Source organism: Carcharodon carcharias, chromosome 7 (genome assembly GCF_017639515.1).
Source record: "Carcharodon carcharias isolate sCarCar2 chromosome 7, sCarCar2.pri, whole genome shotgun sequence".
NCBI lineage: Eukaryota > Metazoa > Chordata > Chondrichthyes > Lamniformes > Lamnidae > Carcharodon > Carcharodon carcharias.
The window spans coordinates 45858481-45882780 of record NC_054473.1 but is presented as its reverse complement, the minus strand read 5'-3'; the positions used below and the strand labels follow the sequence as shown (position 1 = coordinate 45882780).

The window sequence follows — 24300 nt, the reverse complement described above, 5'->3', positions numbered from 1 at the left end:
TGTAGAGAATTATACATTCCAGAAATCTAATGACTGGCTTAGAGCCAATTCTTGCTTTCCAGGTCAACATTGCACTTGAGTTATTTCTTGATAATTGAACTTAGAAATTCTCTCATTGTAAAACTGAAGACGTACAGAATAAATACATGGTTGTATGATATTTTTAAGAAGGCAAAAAGAAGCGTAACAATAAGCATTCAGCAAAGCGTATAAGATGCGCAATAACAAAATTTGTAACTATGAACATAAAAGCATTAGGTCATTTCAACAACATAAACCAAAGAGCTAAATGTTACAATGAAATGGGTGGTTGGGCTGTGTGATTGAATAGATTTGGAAGGGAAAGAAGATACCAAGAGTCACTCTTTCAGCCAGTATTGTTTTAGACTTTTTTTTAAACTGTCTTCTTTCAAATTTGGATTTAATGTAATTTTAGGAAACATAGATATCCTTTAATTTGAAACGCATGCCTGAAATTTCCATGGTTGAAACTGGAAAAACAGCATAATTAGCCATTTATATGTATCTGCAAAGTTTCCACTAATGATCATCTACCAAAGTTAAGGCAGGAGATCAGGAGAACCATTATGGAAATTTGACCTGATGTTATACATTTTATAGGCAATATGCAGTGTATATAATGGATGTGTTGCTTTTCTCCATTATACAATGTCAGCATCTTTGACATCAAGACAGTTGAGACTTAAAGAAATTTGAATGTTTACAAGGTGATTATTTGGAGTTTTGTGATAATCACTGAAGCTTGCAATCGTTGATGTACTGACATCCCTTTCACACAAGCTCGAGCTATGCAATCTAAAAATCTCACTAGTTCAAAGCAATGACCTGAATTTTAACTCTGGTGGGTTTTGGGCAATTGAATAGTGACTTGAGTGCAAAACTCATCCTCTGCAGAGAATTTGAAACTCCGGTAATGTTGGCTCTTGGGCCTCATTTTTATTTGACTGATGTTTCACTCACACAATGGGAAGCACGAAGCTTCTCCCCAGTAGTTGCCTTGACAGTACGGCTGACCCACGTTAAGCATCTTGAATCTCTAAATGTTTTTAAAGCAATATGCTTTGTTATTTGTTGTGATTTTACCCTCATTCTTTCTTTTATTCTTCACCCTCTGCACTTCTCTATAGATGTGCTACACATTATTGTTTTAGAGTGATAACTGGTAACTGAGAGTAGAAGCAATTGCCAAACTTTCAGCACCATCTATTCCCTGACTTAACTCTACCATCATTGAACATGATTCTGTGAAAGCAACAAGGATTATTTTTCCATTGCATTTGGATAGTTAAAAATAACTTTTTGTACAGAGTCAACTATTGTAACGCAGTTTGCCACACACTGAAACATTTGGATTTGAGATAATATTTTAAGGCAGGATTTCCCACCCACCCTGCCTGCCGGCGGGATCGTCCAGTCCTGCCGAAAGTCAGTAGATTTTTGGCTGGACCGCCGAATCTCCCCCAGCAGATCCTGCCACGATGGGGCTGGAAAATCCTGGCCTTAGTCTTACCCAAACTCGTATCACCAAGCTTCAAAACTATGGATACAGGTTGGCACGTTAAAAATCATTCTTTGATACAAAAGGTTAATATGCATTAGGATGTTATAAATGTAAACACAAAGAAATACACGAAACAACTCGAAGAAATACATGAGCAACAAATGAACCATTTGTCATCATATACAAGATTTCTGCCCTGATCATGCCACTAAGAAAGCATTTATTTATCAAAATTTAAGCAAAGTTGACACACAGTAGTTGTATAAAGAATTATGAATGCATACTGGTATTAAACCTGGAAAAGTTGGATTTATATTACATCGACTAGGGATTGAAGCAATGGTCATCCTATTCCGTACTGCATAGCACTAGACCAGGTAACTTATCCATTAAACTATTAGGGTAGTCCCTTTTTAAATGAGTGCATTAATCACAAAGGCTTGGTGATGAATTTTGGGAAATCGATACAAGACACTTCCTAAAGGATTTCCTAAAGGACAGAGATTTCTTGATCAGACAGTTGATTAAGCCCTTTTTCCACAAGGAAGTAAGCTGACATTCATGGTAAATTACCTAGACTGCCCTTAGCATTACCTGCCATTGAATTCACAGTAGCATTTACAGAGAGCAATTAGCCAGTCCACCTGACCTGTGTCAAATCTAAAAGAAGGGAAAAAGCAACTTAAAAGGAATGATGGATTTGTTCTTATAATTAAACAAAATGTTAAGTTTTCTACATGCAGTTTCTTGAGCTGAGGTATATGTTTAGCACAGGCTTTGTATCCGGAGATGCCTGAGCATCTTTTTTGTTAATATTTCATGTAAAGGTATGTAAATATATTCATTATTTATAAAAGCAGGGCAGTGGAAGTGCCAATTTAAAGTTCTCATCCTTATGTTTAAATTTCTCATGGCCAAGCCCCACAATATCTCTTTGCCTCCTGCCCCCTGCCTTACAAATGGCACAGAATTCTGCATTCCTTTGACTTTGCCTCTTAAATCATTCAACTACTTATGACCCCAGGCTCTCTATCTCTGTTTCCTCTTTTAAAACCTTCCTTAAAATGAACTCTTTTCGTCAACCCTTCTCATATGTCTCTGTTACGTGCTTTGAGACATTGAAAGAACTATATATGCAAGTTGTTATTAATAACTGAATATTGTTCAAACAGAACATTTAAAATTTAAGAGATATTTCAGTCTCACTATTCCGGATAAACGGAAAATCGTTGATTTTATGCAAGCCTGAAGTGTTTCCTCATCTGCAGATATACATTTTGAAACCAGTTTTGCAATTACCCTTCCCTCCCAGAATATTGAATCTGGGCTTTAAACTAATGGTCGGGGGAGGGTTCACGTGAGGGGAGATTTGGAAAGGAAAATGAAGGGTAGCAATGCAGTTAATGATAACCAGAGTGTGACAAGAAGTGGGAGATAGATTTGGAAGTGTTTTACTTGAAAGCATTTAGCGTTCATAACAAGATGTATGAAGGAGCACAAATAGAAATAAATGAACATAATATGATAGCCATTACAGAGATAGGGTTGCAAAGTGATCTTAACTGGGACCTGAATATTCAAGGTATTAGACATTTTGGAAAGATAGGAAGCAAGGAAAAGTAGGTATGCTGACTCTGTTAGTAATGGATAAGATCAGTACAGTGGTGAGAAATGATTGTGGCTCAGAAGAACATATTGTAGTAACAGTTTTGATAAGAAATACCAAAGGAAAGAAGTCACTCGTGGGAGGGGTTTATAGGCCTCCTGACAGCAGTTACATTGTAGGATAGAGTATAAATCAAGAAATAACGGGCAGTGGGGAGTTGCAAGAAAGGTACTGCAATAATTGTGGGAGATTTTAATCTTCATATAGATTGGGCAAATCAAATTGGCAAAGGTAGCCTGAAGGATGTGTCCATAGAGTGTATTTAGGACAGTTTCTCAGAACAATGCACTCTGGGAACAAGGAACAGACTATTTCAGACCTGCAGTGTGCAATGAGACAAGATTAATTAATAACTAGTTAAAGTGACAGGTAGGAGTGATCATAACATGATAGAATTTCACATTTTGAATATCTACTTCATGGTTAATGTTAATATTTTAGAGATAATGTTTAGTTCTCCAAAGATTGTTGTTGTGAAGGTAAGGTAACTAAAATGCTGGGCTCTAGAGATTGTCAGAACACCTAAACGAAAATGGCAGTTCAGAAGGTTGCCCATGTTTGTTTAATAGAGTCAGAGTAGAAGAAGTGGAGCCCTAAAACAGCAGGTGGACTTACTTATCTAGAGAACTGGAGATGTGATCTCTGCATTGTTTGCAAAGAAGTGCAGTCCAAGGAGATGTTTTGTTTTGGGAATTAGACCAAAATTAGTTCAAAAGTACTGATTGAACCCTGAAAGACTACATCATCATGGAGATGGTTGGAGCTTAAGAAGGTTCTCTGGTTTCAAATTTTCTGTATGTTTGCTGGGAGAGGGTGACAGTTGAAGTTTGGACCTCATGTGGTTTGCAGTACACAGAGAGGCCGCTAGCAGGTTCCAGGCAGTTAGGACTCAGAGAAGTCCTGGGAAGCTGAGAAATGCGGAAGGCCATTGGTTCCATGTTGGAGAAGGTTAGGACTCAGAAGAAGCCCTAGGAGCTATTTATAGCTCAGTGCAGCCGGGAATCTGGTGTTTGGAGAAATTCAGGGCAAGTGCCAGCTTAGTGAAACTAGCAGTCTGTAAATGAGTTGGAAGTGTGTGGGTAATTAGAGGCACTCAGCAGGAGGGCAATTTTGTGAATCCCTTGGAACGCAGTCTCAGGAGAAGAGATTGAACCATTGGGGGCGAGGAGTCATTAAGACAGTATAATTCAGAGCAGCTTTTGAGGAAATTCAGAGGCTAGATCTTCAAAAGTAAAGGGCAGAATTTTCTGTGTCCCTTGACGTCAGGCGTGTTTGACGACATGAACAGGCAATATGGTGAGAAGGCCAAAAATCGGTTTCACGACATCATTAAACCATTTGCAACTATCCGCTCTGCCCAGAAGACGTTGGCCATCCAATGCAGAAAGAGGATGAATGATTAGGGGAAGGCAACCATCTCATTCTAAACTCACACGCTCAAGCCTGTCACACATTCACTGACATCTCACTCACTACCAGCTCACGGGACATCATTACTCACTCTCTCACACACAGTCTCACATCTCCATCTGGCCTCATCTCCTTTGGAGATTGTCTCAGCAGCCCTCATCACATTGAGGCCACTTGCACATATCAGCTTGTGCCCCCACACAGACCCTGGGATACCCCACTTCCCCAGTACTACCCTAGCCCTGCAGCCTCTTCCCTTGCCTGAGGCCACTTCTCCCTTCAGTGGCAGGACACATTTCCCGCCATCAAACATCAGGAACTTCATTGCAATGCATCTGCATATCATTATAAGTCCATTTCGCCAGAATCATCCCCCCACACTAGATTATCCAATCACGCCGACATATTTCACAATTGTACATAAGCGACTTGTACCTGGCGAGTTGCATTTCACCCGGGACTTTGAGGTTTCTTTGCCAGCCTTACTTTGGGCAGCAGTCGTGGTCATCAGTACCAGGCTTCACAGACATCAGTTTTAGGGGGTCTCTACCTACCAGACCAGCCATAAGGCAGTGGCTTTTCAATGGCTGCAGGGCTAGGGCTTGTTTGGGGAAGAAGGAGAAGTGGCCTCAAGGGAAGAGCTGCAGGGCGAGGCTCTACTGGGGAAGTGGGGTATCCTAGGGTGTGTGTGGTGGCACATGTTGATATGTGCAAGTGGCCTCAAGGTGATGAGGGCTGATGAGGCAATTTCCAAAGGAGATGAGGCCAGATGGAGATGTGAGGCTATGTGTGAGACAGTGAGTGATGATGTCCCTTGAGTTGGCAGTGAGTGAGATGCCAGTGAATGTGTGACAGGCTTGAGTATGTGAGTTTAGAGTGATGAGATGTTGCCTTGCCCCGATCATTCATCCTCTTTCTGCATTAGATGGCCAACCTCTTCTGGGTAGCACTGGCACTGATCACCACTGCCATCGCCTACCAAGCTGGAGTGGTAAGATTGCTGGATCTCCTGCGGCCAGAGCGGGGGTAGAGGACACCATGGCAGGCCTTTACGGCATCCAAAAGGTGCTCCAGGGACATGTCATTGAATCAGGGGGCTGCATTTCAGGGCCATGTCTTCTGTGCAACAACCCTGGACTCGAAGCACTGAGAGGCGTGTGCATGGCTGCACTTTAAATATGGCATGAGGAAGCGGTGAGGTGGTGGCAGCCAAATGAGAGCCTGTCCGCCATTGAAACGATCTGTTTCCTGGGAATATTAATGAAGCGGGATTGGGACGATATGGCATGAAAGCCTGCCATTGCGGCCGGCAGGTAAAACGTTATTTTTCCTGCCCTCTACCGCACTTAGTGCAAATCTGGAATGATTCCATTGAAGTGTAGAATCCCTTGTGAGGGAGATAGCGTTCTAACGAGATTTTGTGACTCTCGTTTTTGTGATTTTGTGATTCACTGATGTCCTGGTGGATTGCTGAGAAATCTCTGGGATCTGTCTTGGTCACATCTGCCGTTTAATATGTAATGTGTTAAAGAGGGTAAAGAAACATTGGCAGATGTTTAAGGAAATATTTCATAACTCTCAACAAAGATATATTCCATTGAGAATAAAGGCTATGAGAAGGATGTACCATTTGTAGCTAACTAAGGAAGTTAAGAATGATACCAAATTAAAAGAAGACATACAATGTTGCAAAGTTTAAAGGTAGCCCAGAAGATTGTGAACATGTTAGAAACCAGCAAAGGATAACTAAAGCAATTGAAGACGGAGAGGAATATGAGATTACATTAATAAAAAAAGTATATATATATATATATATATATAAATGAGGAATTAATGTTCTGGTCTCCTTGCTTAAGGAGGGGTATTCTTGCATTGTTCAGAGAAAGTTCATTAGGCTGATTCCTGGAATGAAGGGGTTGCCTTATGAGGGAAGGCTGAATGGCTTGGGTCTTTGCTCAATGGAATTTAGAAGAATGAGAGGTTATCTTATTGAAACATATAAGACTCTGAGGGGACTTGACAATGTAGACTCTGAGAGGATGTCCCCTCTCATGTGGGAGCCTAGAAATATGGGATACAATTTAAAAATAAGGGGTCTTCCACTTAAAATGGAGATCAGGAGGAATTTCTTTTTTCAAAGGGTCTTTAGTCTTTAGAGTCCTCTTTGCCAGAGAGCCGTGGAAGCTGGGTCATTGAATATGTTTAATGTTGAGCTAGACAGATTTTTGATCATCAAGGCAGTCAAGGTTTGGGGGACAGGCAAGAAAGTGGAGTTAAGGCCATAATCAGATCAACCATGACCTATTGAATGGCAGAGCAGGCTCGATGGGCCGGACAGCCTATTTCTGCTCCCATTTCTTATGATCTAATGATTTTATGTAGGTCAAAAAGATCAAATAACTTGTTTTCTTCTTGCAGAGGAGCATAATCAACAATCAAAGGGATGTTGAGAGGAAAACAAGTTCATTACAATGTTCAAAAAAGGCGGAGGTGCTGAGCGGTATTAGTCAGTGGCTCTTGGAAGCTGCTGTGGCCTAGTATCAGTGGGTGGCTAGGGAAGGCTGTAAGCTGCACTTATTTAAACATTCAAGTCAACAAAAGAACTGCTTGAGAAGTGAACACACTAGGTTTTAAGGTCAATTTGTGGGCAGTTTGGTGTGTTTATGTGAGTTATTCGCAGTATGTTACACTTCAACCTTATTAAACACTAGCTTGCCTCTATCTTTCAATATTTTGCTCATAGATTCACCAATTTTACTTTATTAGGAATTTGTAAGCTTGACATCATTGCCATTTTATTCTTATAAAGGGAAACAAAAGTACTTGCTCATGATAGAAGTACAATACCTGGATGACACATTTAATGAATTCCTAATGTTATGTAAAGCTTACTGTGTGGGTTGACTGCCCTGTGTAGTTTGTCTGAGTCATGTTTACATAAATTAATTTCTACAGATTTAGGCAATTATCAGCTTATAAGTCTTGCTTCCTAACTCCTCAAATCTTGTTCCCTGTAAAGGTGAGACCAAGTTGAACCTGATCCAAACATTCGTGCTTGTTCATGAGTGTCAGGTGTATTGCATTAGCAATTTTCATTATTAAATCAATAAGAAGATTGATTTATTTGGAGTGTTAGAGGATGGATGGTAAAATGGCTTCACCGGGTACAGTGCAGCTGCATATAAAACAAAGGACCGATTTCCCTGTCCCTCTCACACCCTCAGACAGGAGCAGGGCACCCAAAGTTGTCTTCTAATGTTATGTCCAGGATTTCCTGTCCCAAGACATAAGCATGGCCTAGGAGCACCCCATCACTGCCCTAGCTGCCATCAACAGCCAGAAGATAGTTACCGTGTGTTAACATTTGGGGATGTCGAGATAAGTGAGGGTGAAGTGGGTTTATGGAGAGAAATTAGACAGCTGCCTTTTGAGATTATTACCTTTGACCAATGCAGCTGCTCTGAAGAAACACCGTGTGATAGCAGAGCCAGACTGACTGGTTTTGTAGGGGGAAATTATGCATTTAATAGAATAAGCTCCCTGCAAGTGACTGGCACATCAGTCACCCTGGTTGCAAATCTCCTTCATACATTTCTGATGAAGTCTCTGTTAACATCTGTAAAACAAAACTAAAAGAGCTGCCCTTTGAGATTTTTGATAAATATAATTATGTAAATGTAGTGATTGAAGATATATCTTTCCTACTGCCTATTAGGTACCCACTTGTTTTTGGAGTCGCTATCACAGAGGGGAATAACCAGATTGTTGTAACTCTTTCGAGTACAAACACGTTTCCATCTGTTCCTATTCAGATTAAGTTACATTGCTTCATAGTTTGCCATTGTGAGATTTGAACTCTTGATACTCTTTCGAGTACAAACCTGTTTCCATCTGTTTCAGATGAAGTTACATGTTTCACAGTTTGCCATTGTGAGATTTGAACTCTTGATCTTGGGGTTACAAGCCCAGCACCATAACCACTTGGCTACACCTGATTGTTCACTTGGCGAACGAGCCCTAAATGCAGGTAATCCGGGGGGGTGGGGGGGCTTTCTAGTAGAAACCTGTCTGGTACGTCAAGTCATTACAGTACAACAAATAACTGCCTTTAGGACTATAGAAAACAATTAGCATAGCTGATTGAAGTACAAATATTAGGCATCAGTACATCATCATTATACATTGCTCATGCTGTTAGCGGAAAAAACTGAATCATGATGCCCTGTAAAGGGTGGTGGGAATTGTTTTAAAATCATTTTAAGAAGGGGGAATAACTGATGTAATTTACATTTGTGAGCAGAAAACAGTAGAATTCTTTCTCAGGGTATTTCAATGATATCCATTTTTAAATTTGAAAAATCTGGACATTCTGATTACTTGTGCTAGTTTTATCAGCATAAATTGGCGTAAACGGCAAAAGATGGAATTTTAAGCACAGTTAGCATTCAGTGCAACTTGATTTTCTGTCTTATTTTGCGTTAGTTTTAAAAGCATCATGCTGGAAGAAGGCCCTGCCTACAAGTTTGGGACAAGTTCAAATCCCACCTTGTCGATGGTGTAGTCCTTGATGTGAGATTGACCAACACCAAAGTTGCAGTTATTCCTGGTGGCCTTCAGAGTGTTGTTCAGCCCTTAGAGGCATGGCCAATTTTGTGGGCAGGGCCTTCTTTGAGAATGTTTGACGCTGATTAAAAATACTAATTTTTGTCCATTTTAATCAAACTTCTCTAAAAGATCACTCTTGAATATATGTAGGAAAGATTTTTAAAAACAAAACGCAAACAGTACTCAGTTGTATTGGTTTAGAGCAGATTTTGCATTCACCGATATTGAAAAAATATTGAGTGGAAATCCAGGAAGGGAAGGGGGCATGGTAGCACTTTCCAAAACTGGCTCAATTTGCTCTGTAATCACTGATTCCACCCAAAGCAGGAACTCTACCCCACAATGTTTAATTTAATTCCTCCTCTGGCTTAATCACATAGGGGTTTGGTGACAGCACTCTACACCAAATCTCAAAGCCACAGACTTGAAACAAGCTGGGGCCAAGTGTATGCTCCATTTTCTTTCCTTCCTTTGCATTAGCTGAGTCATACTGATTTTCTACTTGTTAATAGAGGGAAAACTAAGCCCTTGGCATTGATAATAGCTTAATCTCTGGCGCTGGAACTTGAGCCAAATACTCTGGTCCAAGATTACATTCTTACCCTTGGAAAAACAGTTCCCTGCATTTTAATGTCAGGATATAACTGGGAACTGTTAGCCCATCCATGTAGAAAATACCCCTTGCAATGAAAAATGTAAAAATGTATCATTGTTGCATTATGAAATCATATTCAAAGAAAAATATTTCAATAGCTTTTACTAAATTCTGAATAGTATAATTTTTCTCAACCTGTGAGTCATAAGAGTAATGATTATGGGTCTTGAAATGTTCCAGAGAATTCTTGTTTAACATTCTTGTCTACTCATGTACTGTTGGTGTAAGGGCAGCCAGTGTCAGGGTAATCACAGCAAGCAGCATTGCATAGCATAAAAAATTCAACAGTGACAATTCAGAGTCATGGAGGGCTAAATTCGATTAGTCCCCAAAAATGGGCATGGGTGCCTGGTGTTTGTAATGCAGGCAGCAAGCTAACTTTGTGCTGCATTATCATTTAAGCTCTGCATCCAGCTAGCAGCAGCCACATTGTTCATTGGCTGCACCAGCAGGTAGCCAGTACCCTGGGTGGCTATCATCACTTAGAGCTAGCCTGCATCTCTTAAAGAGGAGGTAGGTGTATTTTGGCTGAAGCAGATGTTGAGAGTTGTGGTTGAAGAGAATCTGACCTGGGAAAAAGAGTGAGGAATGGCACAACAGGGCAACGTGGACTCCAAGGTTTTCGGACACTGCACTGGAAGTTTTGGTGAAGATCATAGAAAGGAAGAGAGATGTCCTGTATCCACAAGGGGGAATAAAGCCCTTCAGACAATTAACCAGGCAGTTGGAGGAAGCCAAGAAGAGTGATAATGAAGACAGGGCACCATCACTTGATCTCATACACTTGGCCACCATCTCAGATACTGACACTTAGCATATCTTAGAAGATAGATTAGAGGTGGGATCTGCATGTGGCAAGACACTGGGCACGACTGGGCTTGCAACCAGGCTAGGGGCAGGAATAGCAAAGGTGCCAGCTCACCTAAGCTTTCTTCTGCAGAGGACTTGGCTGAAGACCTCAATCAGACAACCCACAAAAGAATAAAAACAAAAACAAAAAACTGCAGATGCTGGAAATCCAAAACAAAAACAGAATTACCTGGAAAAACTCAGCAGGTCTGGCAGCATCAGCGGAGAAGAAAAGAGTTGACGTTTCGAGTCCTCATGACCCTTCGACAGAACTGGAAGTTCTGTCAAAGGGTCATGAGGACTCAAAACGTCAACCCACAAAAGAATGCTGATGGTCTGTGCAACAAAATGCTTGGTGCATTGGAAAGCCTGCCAGAAAGCCTATGGACAATGCCAAGGAGTATGGAGGCTTTACAGAGGTTGGAATTAAACAAAAAGTTACTGGTCCCTAACCAGATCATAACGGCACTGACAATGGCTCCATGGAGCAAGTATTCATCCTTCCACTTGTGCCACTTTGCCAGTATGCTTGTTGTTGCACATTAGCCAGCCAGCCCAGACCACTGCCACCCATGCCGACATGGTGCAGTCTGCAGTCAGTTCGTCGAGGCCCAGAGATGCTCAAGGTTGTCTTCCAAAGCCATCTGCAATTTTATCCACTGAAAATCAGGAGCCTTCCATGCAGCAGCTGCTAGCACTCAAAAGGACAGGTAAAGGTTCATGGATGACAGGTACTAAGGGAATGCAAGAGGCGTATTAGTTGACTTTTGTATGCAAATATATGATCTTGCTTATAACTTTTGGTTTGGTATGTTTTTGTGGTAGTGTTTATTTTTGCTTTGTAGACAAACAGGCACTATGATGGTCAGTTACTGAGGAAAGCTATGTGTGGAATCGATGGTAAATATGAAATTGTAGTATCACTCTCGAATGAGTTCTTTGCAACCAGGCCATCCAGAAAGGGACTGTCTAGGTTACCTCAGGTTCTCTCCTCCTGCTCCTGAGCCGTTTAGCTGGTGACAAGGGTGGTCCCTTCATGATGATAAAGTTGTGCAGTCTGTAGCAGACCAGCACAAATTTTGATTACTCTCTCTGCCAAGTTGTGCAAGGCTCCTCCAGAGCAGAAAATGTATTGGAATTGTTGTGTCAGTACACTGATACCCTGCTCTATCATATGTTGTATGACAGCATGGCTCTCATTGTGTGTGTGTGTGTGTGTGTGTGTGTGGGGATTTGGGGGGGCGGGGGGGCTATGCACCAGAATGTTGATGTTCTTGCTGCTACCTGGTACCTGGTTAAGAGAGGGCGTCGGCTGCAAGTTGACCTCCAAAATGGCACCGCTAGCCTCAGATCAGGGTTACGTGCTGATTTGGCATCATGATCTGCTTGCTCTGAATATTTCTGTTAGATGTTCATTACATGTGTACTTATCTCTGTATCTAAGTGTCATTTGAAACAATTTGTCCCAGAAATGTGCACGTACACTGTGGATGCCACTTTGGAGTGTCAAGATCACTTGAAGTGGCAAAAACCACCCAATTTCTTGGGTCAGGGTCCTTAATTTCCTTTTTTACAGCAGTGACCGTGAATCAATACAAATTTAAAATTGTTCTATTGTATTTACAGCTTGATAACCCAGATGAGCAGGCAGCTCAAATCAGGCGGGAGCTGGATGGGCGTCTTCAGATGGCAGATCAAATAGCAAGGGTGAGTTAAAGGACAGCACAAAATATCAACAGAATTTCGTCCCATTCTTTGCACTGCATTTTCTTCCATATGCTGTTTTTACATTTTCTTTTGAGAAATAGTAATCAATTTAATTTTCATATCTGTTGAACTTTTGTGAAGCATTGTTATTTAAGAGAATCTGGATCCACTGAAATAGATGGAAATTGTCTCTGCTGATTTCTGTAAAGCACAAAAGTTAAAAACTGTGACGATTATCTTGAGCAAATAATTGACCCTACTGCAAGTTATATCACTTAGTAGAGCTTACTGACTACACTGTCAAGATTTATCCCTTGGGTGGTTTCTGGTGAATGCAATGAAAGCATATCAGGACTTCAGAGACATCCGGGAGAAATAAACACATGCTGAGAACTACTATGTAATCCAACTGTTTAAATTTAACCTTTAATAGTGAACTGCTTTTTCTTTGTCTAGTTACAGCACGATTTCAAATCAATTAAAAATAACTTGCGCCTAATTTGAAAAAATAGTCAAATACTTACCCTCAAAATTGGCATGAGAATTTAATTGTAACACTGCAATCTGCAAAGGAATTTGGATAGGTTAAATGGGTGGGCAGAAATTTGGTAGATGGAGTTTGATGTGGGAAATTTTGAACTTGTCCACTTGGCAGAAAGAATAGAAAAGCAGCATATTATTTAAATGGAGAGAGATTGCAAAACTTTGAGGTACAGAGAGACCTGGGTGTCCTAGTACATGAATCAGGAAAAGCTTGTAGGTACAGCAAGTGACTAGGAAGGCAAATGGAATGTTGTCATTTATTGCAAGGGGAATGGAAAACAAAAGTATGTCTAGCAGCATTTGTGGAGCGAGAAACAGAGTTAACGTTTCGAGTCTGTATGACCCTTCTTCAGAGTGAAGTTGAAATGTGATGAAATTTATACTGTTTAAGGTTGGGGGGGTGTGGTGACACTGGTGGAGCTGGATAGAAGGCCAGTGGTAGGTGGGGACAAAGGGATTGACAAAGATGTCATGAACTAAAGGACAAAAGGAGTGTTAATGGTAGTGGTTAGTGCAAAAAAAAGTTCTGATTGTGGCATAAAGGTAGGAAAGCAGAATGTGATAATAGCAGAACAAGGGTAGCACTGTGTGAAAGAACAATATGGAACAAGTAACAGATGGGGGTGGGATGGGTGGGGGGAGGGGGCAGTGGTGGGGGAAAAACGGATGGGAAATGAGATAGAAGGAGGGATAAAAAAGGGGACAAAACCATAGATATATGAATAAAAATAAAAATAAGTGGATAAAAAATAAAAATGAATGTAGAAAAAAGGGGATTTTAAAAAAAGGGGTGAGAATGGAGGAGAGAGTGCATGGTCTGAAGTTATTGAACCCAATGTTAATTCCGGAAGATTGTAAAGTGCCTAATCGGAAGGTGAGGTACTGTTCCTCCAGTTTGCGTTGGGCTTCACAGGAACATTGCAGCAGGCCATGGATGGACTTGTGGGCATGAGAGCAGAATGGTGTTTTGAAATAGCAAGCAACCAGAAGGTCTGGTTCATGCTTGCGGACAGACCGGAGGTGTTCAACAAAGTGGTCACTCAGTCTGCGTTTGGTCTCCCCGATGTAGAGACCACCACATTGGGAGCAGCAAATGCAGTAGACCAGTTGAAGGAGGTACAAGTGAAGCGCTACTTCACCTGAAGGAAGTGTTTGGGTCCTTGGACAGTGAGGAGGGAGGAGGTAAAGGAGTAGGTGTTGCACCTTCTGCGATTGCATGGGAAGGGGATAAGGTGGAGGAATGGACCAGGGTGTCCCAGAGGGAACGGTCGCTATGGAATGCTGACGGTGGGGGTGAGGGGAAGATTTAGTTGTGACATCATGCTGGAGTTGGCAGAAATGGTGGAGGATGATCCTTTGAATGTGGAGGCTGGTGGGGTGAAAAGTGAAGACAAGTGGGATCTTATCATGCTTCTGGGAGGGAGAGGAAGGTGTGAGGGCAGAGGCGCGGGAGATGGGTCGGACACAGCTGAGGGCCCTGTCAACCACAGTAGAGGGGAAACCTTGATTAGGAAGAAGGAAGACATGTCAGAAGCACCATTTTGGAAAGTGGCATTATCAGAACAGATGCGGCGGAGGCGAAGTAACTAAGAGAATAGGATGGTGTCCTTACAGGAAGCAGGGTGTGAGGAGCTTTAGTCAAGGCAACTGTGGCAGCTGGTGGGCTTGAAATGAATATTGGTGGACAGTCTATCACCAGAAATTGAGACTAAAGGAAAGGAAGGGAAGTGTTAGAGATGGACCATTTGAAGGTGATGGGGGGGGTGAAAATTGGAAGCAGGTATTAATAAATTTTCCCAGGTCCAGATGAGAGCATGAAGCGACAATGAAACAGTCATCGATGTACCGGAAGAAGAGCTGTGAGGGGTGGGGCCTGAGTGGCAATGGAACAAGGTATGTTCCACACACCCCATAAAGAGGCATAACTGGGATCCATGCGGGTACCCATGTCTCACTTACTCCAAATAAAAGGTGTGGCTATGGGGACCCACATGGGTCCCAGTTATGCCTGTCTCTTTATGGGGTAAGTGGAACCCTACTCAGGCCCCCTCCCACAAATCTTTTATCGGTGCATTGATGACTGTTTCATTGCCGCTTCATGCTCTTGTCCAGACCTGGAAAAATTTATCAATTTCGCTTCCAATTTCCACCCCTCTAACCTTCACACAGTCCATCTCCGATACTTCCTTTCCCTTCCTTGACCTCTCTGACTCCATTTCTGGCGATAGACTGTCCACCAATATTCATTACAAGCCCACCGACTCCCACAACTACCTCAATTATAGCTCCTCACACCCTTCTCCCTGTAAGGACTCCATCCTATTCTCTCAGTTCCTTCGCCTCCGTCGCATCTGTTCCGATGATGCCACTTTCCAAAACAGTGCTTCTGACATGTCTTCCTTCTTCCTTAACCGAGGTTTCCCCCTTACTGTGGTTGACAGGGCCCTCAGCCATGTCATACCCACCTCCCGCGCCTCTGCTCTCATGCCTTCTTCACTCTTCCAGAACCATGATTGGGCCCTCCTTGTCCTCACTTTTCATCCCCACCAGCCTCCGCATTCAAAGGATCATCCTCCACCATTCCCACCAACTCCAGCATGATGCCACCACCAAACACATCTTCTCCTCACTCTCACTGTCAGCATTCTGTAAGGACTGTTCCCTCCGAGACACCCTGGTCCACTCCTCCATCACCCCCAACACCTCATCCCCTTCCCACTGCACCTTCCCATCCAATCACGGATGGTGCAACACCTGCTTCTTTAATTCCTCCCTCCTCACTGTCCAAGGGCCCAAACAATTCCTTCAGGTGAAGCAGCGCTTCACTTGTACCTCCTTCAATTTGGTCTACTGCATTCGCTGCTCCCAATGTGGTGGTCTCTACATCGGGGAGACCAAATGTAGACTGGGTTACCGCTTTACGGAACACCTCCAGTCTGTCCACAAGCATGACCCAGACCTTCAGGTCGCTTGCCATTTCAACACACCATCCTGTTCTCATGCCCACATGCTTGTACTTGGCCTGCTGCAATGTCCCTTTGAAGCCCAACGCAAACTGGAGGAATAGCACCTCATCTTCTGATTAGGCACTTTACAATCTTCTGGACTTAAAAATTGACTTCAGCAATGAACTCTCTCCTCCATCCTCACCCCCTTCTTTATCCCCTTTTTTCTACATTCATTTTTATTTTTTAACCACTTATTTTGTTTTTATTTTTATTTGTTTATTCGTGGTTTTATCCTTTTTTTATCCCCCCTCCTATCTCATTTTCCATCCTTTTTTTCCCCCCACCATGCCCCTCCCCCCACCCTATCCCTGACAGGGCTAACTGTTACTTGTTCCATATTGTTCTTTCACACAGTGCTACCCTTGTTCTGTTATTATCACATTCTGTTTTATTACCTTTATGCCACTATCAGCACCTTTTTTTTAGCGCTAACCACTACCTTTAACACTCCTTTTGTCCTTTAGCTCATGACATCTTTTTCAATCCCTCTTTTGTCCCCATCTACCGCTGGCCGCCTATCCAGCTCCTCCTGCCCCATTCCCCCCTTAAACAGTATAAATTTCATCACATTTCCACTTCTCTTCAGCTCTGAAGAAGGGCCATATAATCAGGCTCAAAATGTTAACTCTGTTTCTCCCTCCACAGATGCTGCTAAACCTGCTGTGTTTTTCCAGCATTTTCTGTTTTTGTTTCAGATTTCCAGCATCCACAGTATTTTGCTTTTATAAAAGTAGGAATGTTTTCTACGGTTGCACCAGGCATTGGTGAGACCACATCTAGAGTACATGATGAACGTACGAATTAGGAGCGGGAGTAGGCCCCTCGGCCTGGTGGCCTGCTCCGCCATTCAATAAGATCATGGCTGATCTGATTGTAACCTCAACTCCACATTCCCACCTACTCCTAAGAAACTTTCACCCCCTTGCTTATCAAGAATCTATCCACCTCTGCCTTAGAATCATTCAAAGACTCTGCTTCCATCGCCTTATGAGGAAGAGTGTATTGAAGAATCATAACCCTCTTGAGAGGAAAAATTTCTCCTCATCTCTGTCTTAGATAAGTGACCCCTTATTTTTAAACTGTGACCCCCTAGATCTTCCCACAAGAGGAACATTCTTCCCGCATCCACCTTGTCAAGACCCCTCAAGATCTTATATGTTGCAATCAAGTTGCCTCTTACCCTACTAAACTCTAGCGGATACAAGTCTAGCCTGTCCAATCTTTCCTCATAAGACAGCCCATCCATTCCAGATGTTAGTCAAGTAAACCTCTCTGAACTGCTCCCAATGCATTTACATCCTTCCTTAAATAGGAGACCAATACTGTACACAGTACTCCAGATGTTGTCTCAGCAATGCCCTGTATATCTGAAACATATCCTCCCTACTTTTGTATTCATTTCCCCTCACAATAAACAAAAACGTGCTATTAGCTTTCCTAATTACTTGCTATACCTGCACATTAGCCTTTTGCGATTCATGCACTAGGACACCCAGATCCCCCTGAGTCTCAGCTCTACAATCTCTCATCGTTTAGAAAATATGCTGCTTTTTTATTCTTCCTGCCAAAATTGTCAGTTTCACATTTTCCTACATTATACTCCATTTGCCAGATCTTTGCCCATTCACTTAACTTATTTATATCCCTTTGTAGTCTCCTTATGTCCTTTTCACAACTCTCACTTTCCTACTTAACTTTGTGTCATCACCAAATTTAGCAACCAAACTTTTGCTTCCTTCATTCAAGTCATTTATGTAAACTGTAAGAAGTTGAGGCCTCAGCACTGATCCCTGTCACATATCACTTGTTACATCTTGCCAACCAGGAAACAACCCAATTTTTAACTGCTCTCTGTTTCCTGTTAGCTAGCCAATCTTCTATCCATGCCAATATGTTACCCCCTACATCATGAGCTTTTATTTTCCACAATCACCTTTGATATGGCATCTTATCAATTTCTTCTGAAAATCTAAGTATAGTATATTCCCTGGTTCCCCTTTATCCACAGCACATGTTACTTCTTCAAAGAACTCCAATAAATTTGTTAAACATGATTTCCCTCTCACAATCTCTGTCTGATTGCCTTGAACTTTTCTAAGTGCCCTGCTTTAATGTATTTTATAATAGCTTCTAACATTTTCCCTGTGACAGGTGTTAAGTTAAGTGACTTGTGGTTTCTTGCTTTCTGCCTCCTTCCTATTTTGAATATAGGAGTTACATTCACTATTTTCCGATCTAATGGAACCTTCCCCGAATCCAGGAATTTTGGAAAATAAAGCCAGCGCATCAATTGTCTCACTAGCCACTTCTTTTAAGAATCCAGGATGAAGTCCATCAGGACCTAGGAACTTGTCAACCTGCATTTCCAACTGTTTGCTCAGTACAAATTCCCTAGAGATAGTAATTTTCTTGAGTTCCGCCCTCCCTTCCATTTCCTGATTTACGACCATCCCTGGATGTTATTTGTATCCTCTATAGTGAAGACCAATGCAAAATACCTGTTCACTTCATTTGCCATCCCCTTATTTTCCATTATTAATTCCCCAGACTCACTTTTTATGGGATCAATGCACATTATGTTAACTCTTTTTTTTTTTAAATATCTATAGAAACTGTTAGTAACTGTCTTTATATTACTGGCTAGCTTTCTCTCGTACTGTAACTTTTTCCCTCCTTATTAATCTTTTAGTCATTCTTTGCTATTTTTTATATTCTATCTAATCTTCTGACCATCCTTATGAAATTATATGCTTTTTCTTTAAGTTTGATACTGTCTTTGACTTTTTTAATTAACCACGAATTGCGGATCCTCTCCTTGGAATTTTTCTTTCTCGCTGGAACGTATCTATTCTGTATATTCTGAAATATCCCTTTAAATGTCTGTCACTGCATCTCTATTGATCTATCCCTTAACCTAATTTGCCAGTTCACTTCAGCTAGCTCTGCCTTCAAGCCCTCATAATTGTCCTTATTTCAGTTTAAAATACTAGTCTTAGACCCACTCTTCTCTCTTTCAAAATGAATGTAAAATTCAATCATATTATGATCGCTGCTATCTAGGTGTGCCTTCACCATGAGGTCATTAATTAATCCAGGTCTAGTGTAGCCTGCTCTCTTGTTGGCTCCAGAACATGCTGTTCTAAGAAACTATCCCGAAAACATTCTATGAACTTCTCATCTAGGCTATCTTTGCCCATCTGATTTTTCCAGTCTAGATGGAGATTAAAATCCCCCATGATTAACATAATATCTTTCTGATGAGCTCCAATTATTTCTTCTTTTATATTCTGACATGCTGTGTGGGTACTGGTTAGGGAGTGGGTACATCACTCCCACAATTGACTTCTTGCCATTATCATTTATCGGTCATACATCTTGGTTTCCTGAACTTAGGTCATCCCTCTCTAGTGTGCTAATACCATCATTAATTAACAAAGCCACCCATCCACTTTTTCCTAGCTTCCTGCCTTTCCTTAATGTCATGTCTGCTTAAATATTCAGGTCTCAATCTATGACCTCCTGCAGTTATGTCTCTGTAGTGGCTATCAGATCATACTTATTTATTTCTATTTGAGCTATCAGTTTACCTGTTTTGTTTTGAATGCTACGTGCATTCAGATACAGAGCCTTTAGTTTTGTCCTTTATTTTTGTAACCTCTAGCCTTATCTGCTCATTTAGATTTTGATTTGTACTCTGTCCCTTCCTGTCATGGTCTGTTTATCCTTTCCCATATTTATATCTTTCTCTCTTGCCTTGTCTCTATTCTTTGATTTACCACATCTCCCCAGATTTGACCCTTTGCCCCTATTATTTAGTTTTAAATCCTCCCTACTTCCCTAGTTACACGGCTCGCTAGAACACATGGACCCAGCACGGTTCCCAATGGTACATGCCCCACTTTCCCCAATACTGGTGTCAGTACCCCAAGAACCGGAACCCACTTCTCGCACAGCAGTCTTTAAGCCATGCATTCATCTCTCTGATTTTGTTTACCCTATACCAATTTGCACATGGCTCAGGTAATAATGATTCTCTATGCATGGAGATTCTCCATGCAGAACCTCTTCCCTAGCCTTACCTAAGATGTTGGTACCTATATGGCCCATGACCACTGGATCCTCCCCCTCCAACTGCAAGTTCCTCTCTAGCCCTGAGCAGATGTCCTGAACCCTGGCACCGGGCAGGCAACACAGCCATCTGGACTCTCACTCTTGACTGCAGAGAACAGTATCTGTCCCCCTGTCCCCCTGACTATGTTGTCTCCTATCACTACCACATTCCTCTTAACTACCTACACTTGAATGGCATCCTTCACCATGGTGCCATGGTCAGTCTATTCATCCACCTTGCAGTCCTTCACGTCTTCCACACAGGTAGCAAGCACCTCTTACCTGTTGGACAAAGTCAGGGGCTGAAGCTCCTCCAATTGTACTGTGTAAAATTTTGTTCTCCTTATTTAAGAAAGGATATAAATATGTTAGAAGCAGTTCAAGGAGGTTCACTCAACTGATATCTGGGATGGTGGGGGGTGGGATTATCTTACAAGGAGAGGTTGGACAAGCTGGGCCTGTATCCATTATAGCTTAGAAGATTGAGAGGTAATCTTATTGAAACATCTAAGATCCTGAGGGGACTTGACAGTGTGGATTCTGAAAGGATATTTCCTCTTGTGGGAACTAGGGGACACAGTTTAAAAATAAGGGGCCTCCCATTTAAGAAGAATATTTTTGTCTGTGGGTCACGAATCTTTAGAACTCTTTTCCCCCAGAGAGTAGTGGAGGCTGGTTCAATTAATATTTTTAAGGCAGAGGTAGACAGATTCTTGACTAAAAAGGGAATCAAAGGTTATCAGGGGTAGGCGAAATGTGGAATTGAGGCCATAATCAAATGATCCATGATCTTATTGATTGGCGGAGCATGCTCAAGGGGCCAAATGGTCTATTCCTGCTCCTAATTCATATGTACGCGTGTAATCTAATTTTTTTCTACCCTCTAGATACAAAGATAATGGTTGATTTCTGGAGTGCTCTTATCATTTGCTGTAAGGGTACATATAATAATGCACTACTTCCCCATAGCATGCAATGAAATAAAACCTATTAGTGCTTCAGTTCAAAGCAAATGATTCAATCCAGGAAGCTTGCTGTATATCACTGTACGTCATGGCATTTGCCACCATCAAAGTTATTGTTGAGAATAAAATTGAAGCACTAGAGTTTGTAAGCAGGACAGAAAGTATCTTGGGATAAGATTACAATGATAAATTGCTCTAATGTTATCTTAAACCATTATCACGTTACTAAATTGAAGCGCAATCCACCCTATGCCTTATCCTACATGTTTTTATGATATTGTTTGTGGTGTACTGAAGAAGCCTTTGATAACTTGAGTGTATGATAAAATAATGCTGCATGTTAATTATAATTGGTCAAGTGGTACAGTACATTACAGCATCAGTGCCAGGTTATCACTGACAAGGCATTCATCTAAATGCCCCATCTGCCCGATGCATTAACAGTTTTTTACATGCACACAATGCAATTTCCAAATACACCCATGGTTGAGAACTTCTTCAAAGCTCCTCCCATTTCACTGACATAACTACCGCACTTTCAGTGGTTATTCTATTTACACATGTATGTAGGATTCCTGCTGCATTTCTGGCAAAGTTATGAAAGAAGAGTAAAAGCAGCTCTGCAAAACCCCAGGTCTTTGTTCCTCTGCATTGGTGACAACATTTTTTTGCTTTAGTTTTAATTTTTGGAATATTTATATGCTAATGCACTAACATTGGATGGTAAAATAGTGGAAAATCCAGTCCTTTGTGCCTTCAAAATGACGATCCATATGTCACATATTGACATTATGGGTGGTATTTAATGCCCTCCCCTGAGATGAGATTGAAGGCAGGGAGGACATTTAATTGGGTATGATGATGGCAGGCGGGGACCCTGCAACCTTCCCGTCTCCACTCCAATTAAATATATGGCGAGAAGGCCCATGGATGGCCTTGCCACCAATTGTTTCCTTTATGTGGGCAATTAATGCCCAATTTAGGGCCTCTTCCCGCTACTGCTGGTATTAACCCAATGGCGGGCGGGCCTGATACCACGCAGGGAGCACAACATGCAAAGCTGTGCAGGTTGCTTGTGGTTTCCCTGGGATGGGGGGTCCCTCATTCAAAGGCATCAATTCCAGATCAAGGACCCAGCATCGCAAAGAGGGGGCTTGCTGAAAGCCACTCACTTCCCTTGCTGCTGCCCCCCTAAAACTCCCTCTCCCACAACCCCCATCCTGCTATCCCTTCCCTCTGTCCTGGGTCACTCCTTGATCCTGGGCCTCCGGTGAGTGTGTTTCTCGCAACAGCCACTGCCTTTCTGGTGACGCTGTTGAGTAAAGGAGCTGCTAGCCTCTGATTGGCCAGCAACTCTCAGATGGGCAGGACTTCCTGCCCCTGGGGCCCTGATCCCGTGAAAAGCCTGCCAGTGACCTTTCAACTGTCTGGCTCATAATATGGCAGGCTTTTCCAGGAGGAGGCTGCGCGGGTCTCTTGCTGGCTGTCTAGTCACTTCTATAAAATTCTCACTTTTATATAATATTAAAGATATTGGACACACTTTTGCTATGCCATTTGCTAAATCATTACAGACTGTATTTAACCAGCCCATGTTGCAAAATCCAAAAGAAATCATCTACTGTTAGATGTGATTCTGCAATAGGGCAGCACTTGTTGAACAATCCTGAGAGCACTAGTAGCTCCACTAACAAACAATTTAAGATAATCCATCGAGCACATTTACGCTTGCTAGAAGTGACATGCATATGCAGGAACCTGTTCTCTGCAAACATAAGGAATATGTTCAAGCCTTGCACCTATTTTGAATTACCTGGAAGCATGGGGGGGGCCTATCGTTCCCTATTGCTTTCTCCATGGCAATGCCTTGGCTAATCAGACTTGCCTTGTCAACCAGTCAGGCGCCCTTTTCTCCTATTGTATAAATTGTTTGATCGTTTGAAATTTGGTATTCTTGGGTTTGTCCTGATGAGTGCAGGACGATATGCTTCAGCAACATGTGTCTCTTTTTTCAGCAGAGTCACTGTTTTTATAGTGATCAAAATTTAATCAAACTAAAATTATCAGTAAGCATTGTATTCATTGGCATAGATTACTCAAAGTATAGGTGCACCTGTAATGCATTTCGAAAGTAAAAGTTTTTCTTATACATTACCAGCCTATAATTTTTCTACACACTTTACTAAAGAATTATCCAACAGTTAGGAACACTAAAGGTCATATAATACATGTTGAATGGGGAATTCAAAGACAGGGAGCCTGCGGAATGGGGTGTGAATGCTTGCGCCTTCTCCGTATTGGCTTAAATGAACGTTCCCTGGTAGAGTACATCAGTTATGTTGATGCTATATTGCACCTATGGTGACATTGGGCCAAATTTAATGCCGAATGCATTGCATGTGTAAAAGCAGGAAACTCAGAGCTGCAAAAGCATTGGCCCTCATTGAATATGTAATTAAGCTGACTCAGGCAGGCAAATTGCAGGAAAGACCAAAAAGCCCAAGAGAATTTGGGTGACAATCAATTCTGGGCTTGAAACTTCGTATTAGTTGTTTCACCCCATTTTGCTGCTAGGAAAGTTACTTTTTCATATTATGCCCCCTTAAATTGTGCTGAAAATGACGTGGATTTTCTAGGAATGTGTTTTCTTTTAAAACACTATTCTAAATATGAGCAATGTGCATTAACAATGATTACAATTTCATCTTTATTTGACATATATTCTGGGTTAAGTAGCCAATGGAGTGAAGATTCATGTTTCTTTGCAGTCTGCTTAGCCAGTGCTAAAAAAAATTCTCTCTTCTCATTTATAAGACTAGTCCTTCTCCTCCCCACTGCCAAATTAGGCTAAACTTCTATAGTTGGCTTGAACACTTGGTGAAACATACTTCTGCCATCGCCAGACTGTGGTCCCGATAATATTGTTGAGTTTCTGCTTGATTTAGAACTAAAAATAACTTTCCTGATTTATGTTGAGCCCTGATTTTTAAACCATCATCAACTGTAGGAAAGCCATCCCACTAAACGATACTTAAGTCTGCTGCCTTCTTCCAATCTACAACTTTTGTGATGTTCTTGTTCTGTCAGATCCCATTGGGAAAGCTAATAAAGGCCACAACTTTTTTAGGACATCATTAAAGCTGGGTAATCTTGAAAACCACAAGATCAAAAAGTACACTCAGGACCACAAATCATCCTTTTTCCATTCCCATCTGTGCCTCTACATGAATAAATAAAGCCACTAAATAAAGGAAGCGTTT

At 41.7% G+C, this 24300-nt stretch overlaps 1 protein-coding gene across 2 annotated transcripts in view; it reads left to right on the top strand.

The window, feature by feature from the left end:
* cadpsa (Ca2+-dependent activator protein for secretion a) overlaps nt 1-24300 on the top strand; it is a 563574-nt gene that overhangs the window by 176961 nt on the left and 362313 nt on the right. For both annotated transcript variants that reach the window (XM_041192084.1, XM_041192085.1), the window contains exon 4: nt 12334-12414. In XM_041192084.1, coding sequence (XP_041048018.1) covers nt 12334-12414 — 81 coding nt within the window. The remainder of the gene's footprint in view (nt 1-12333; nt 12415-24300) is intronic.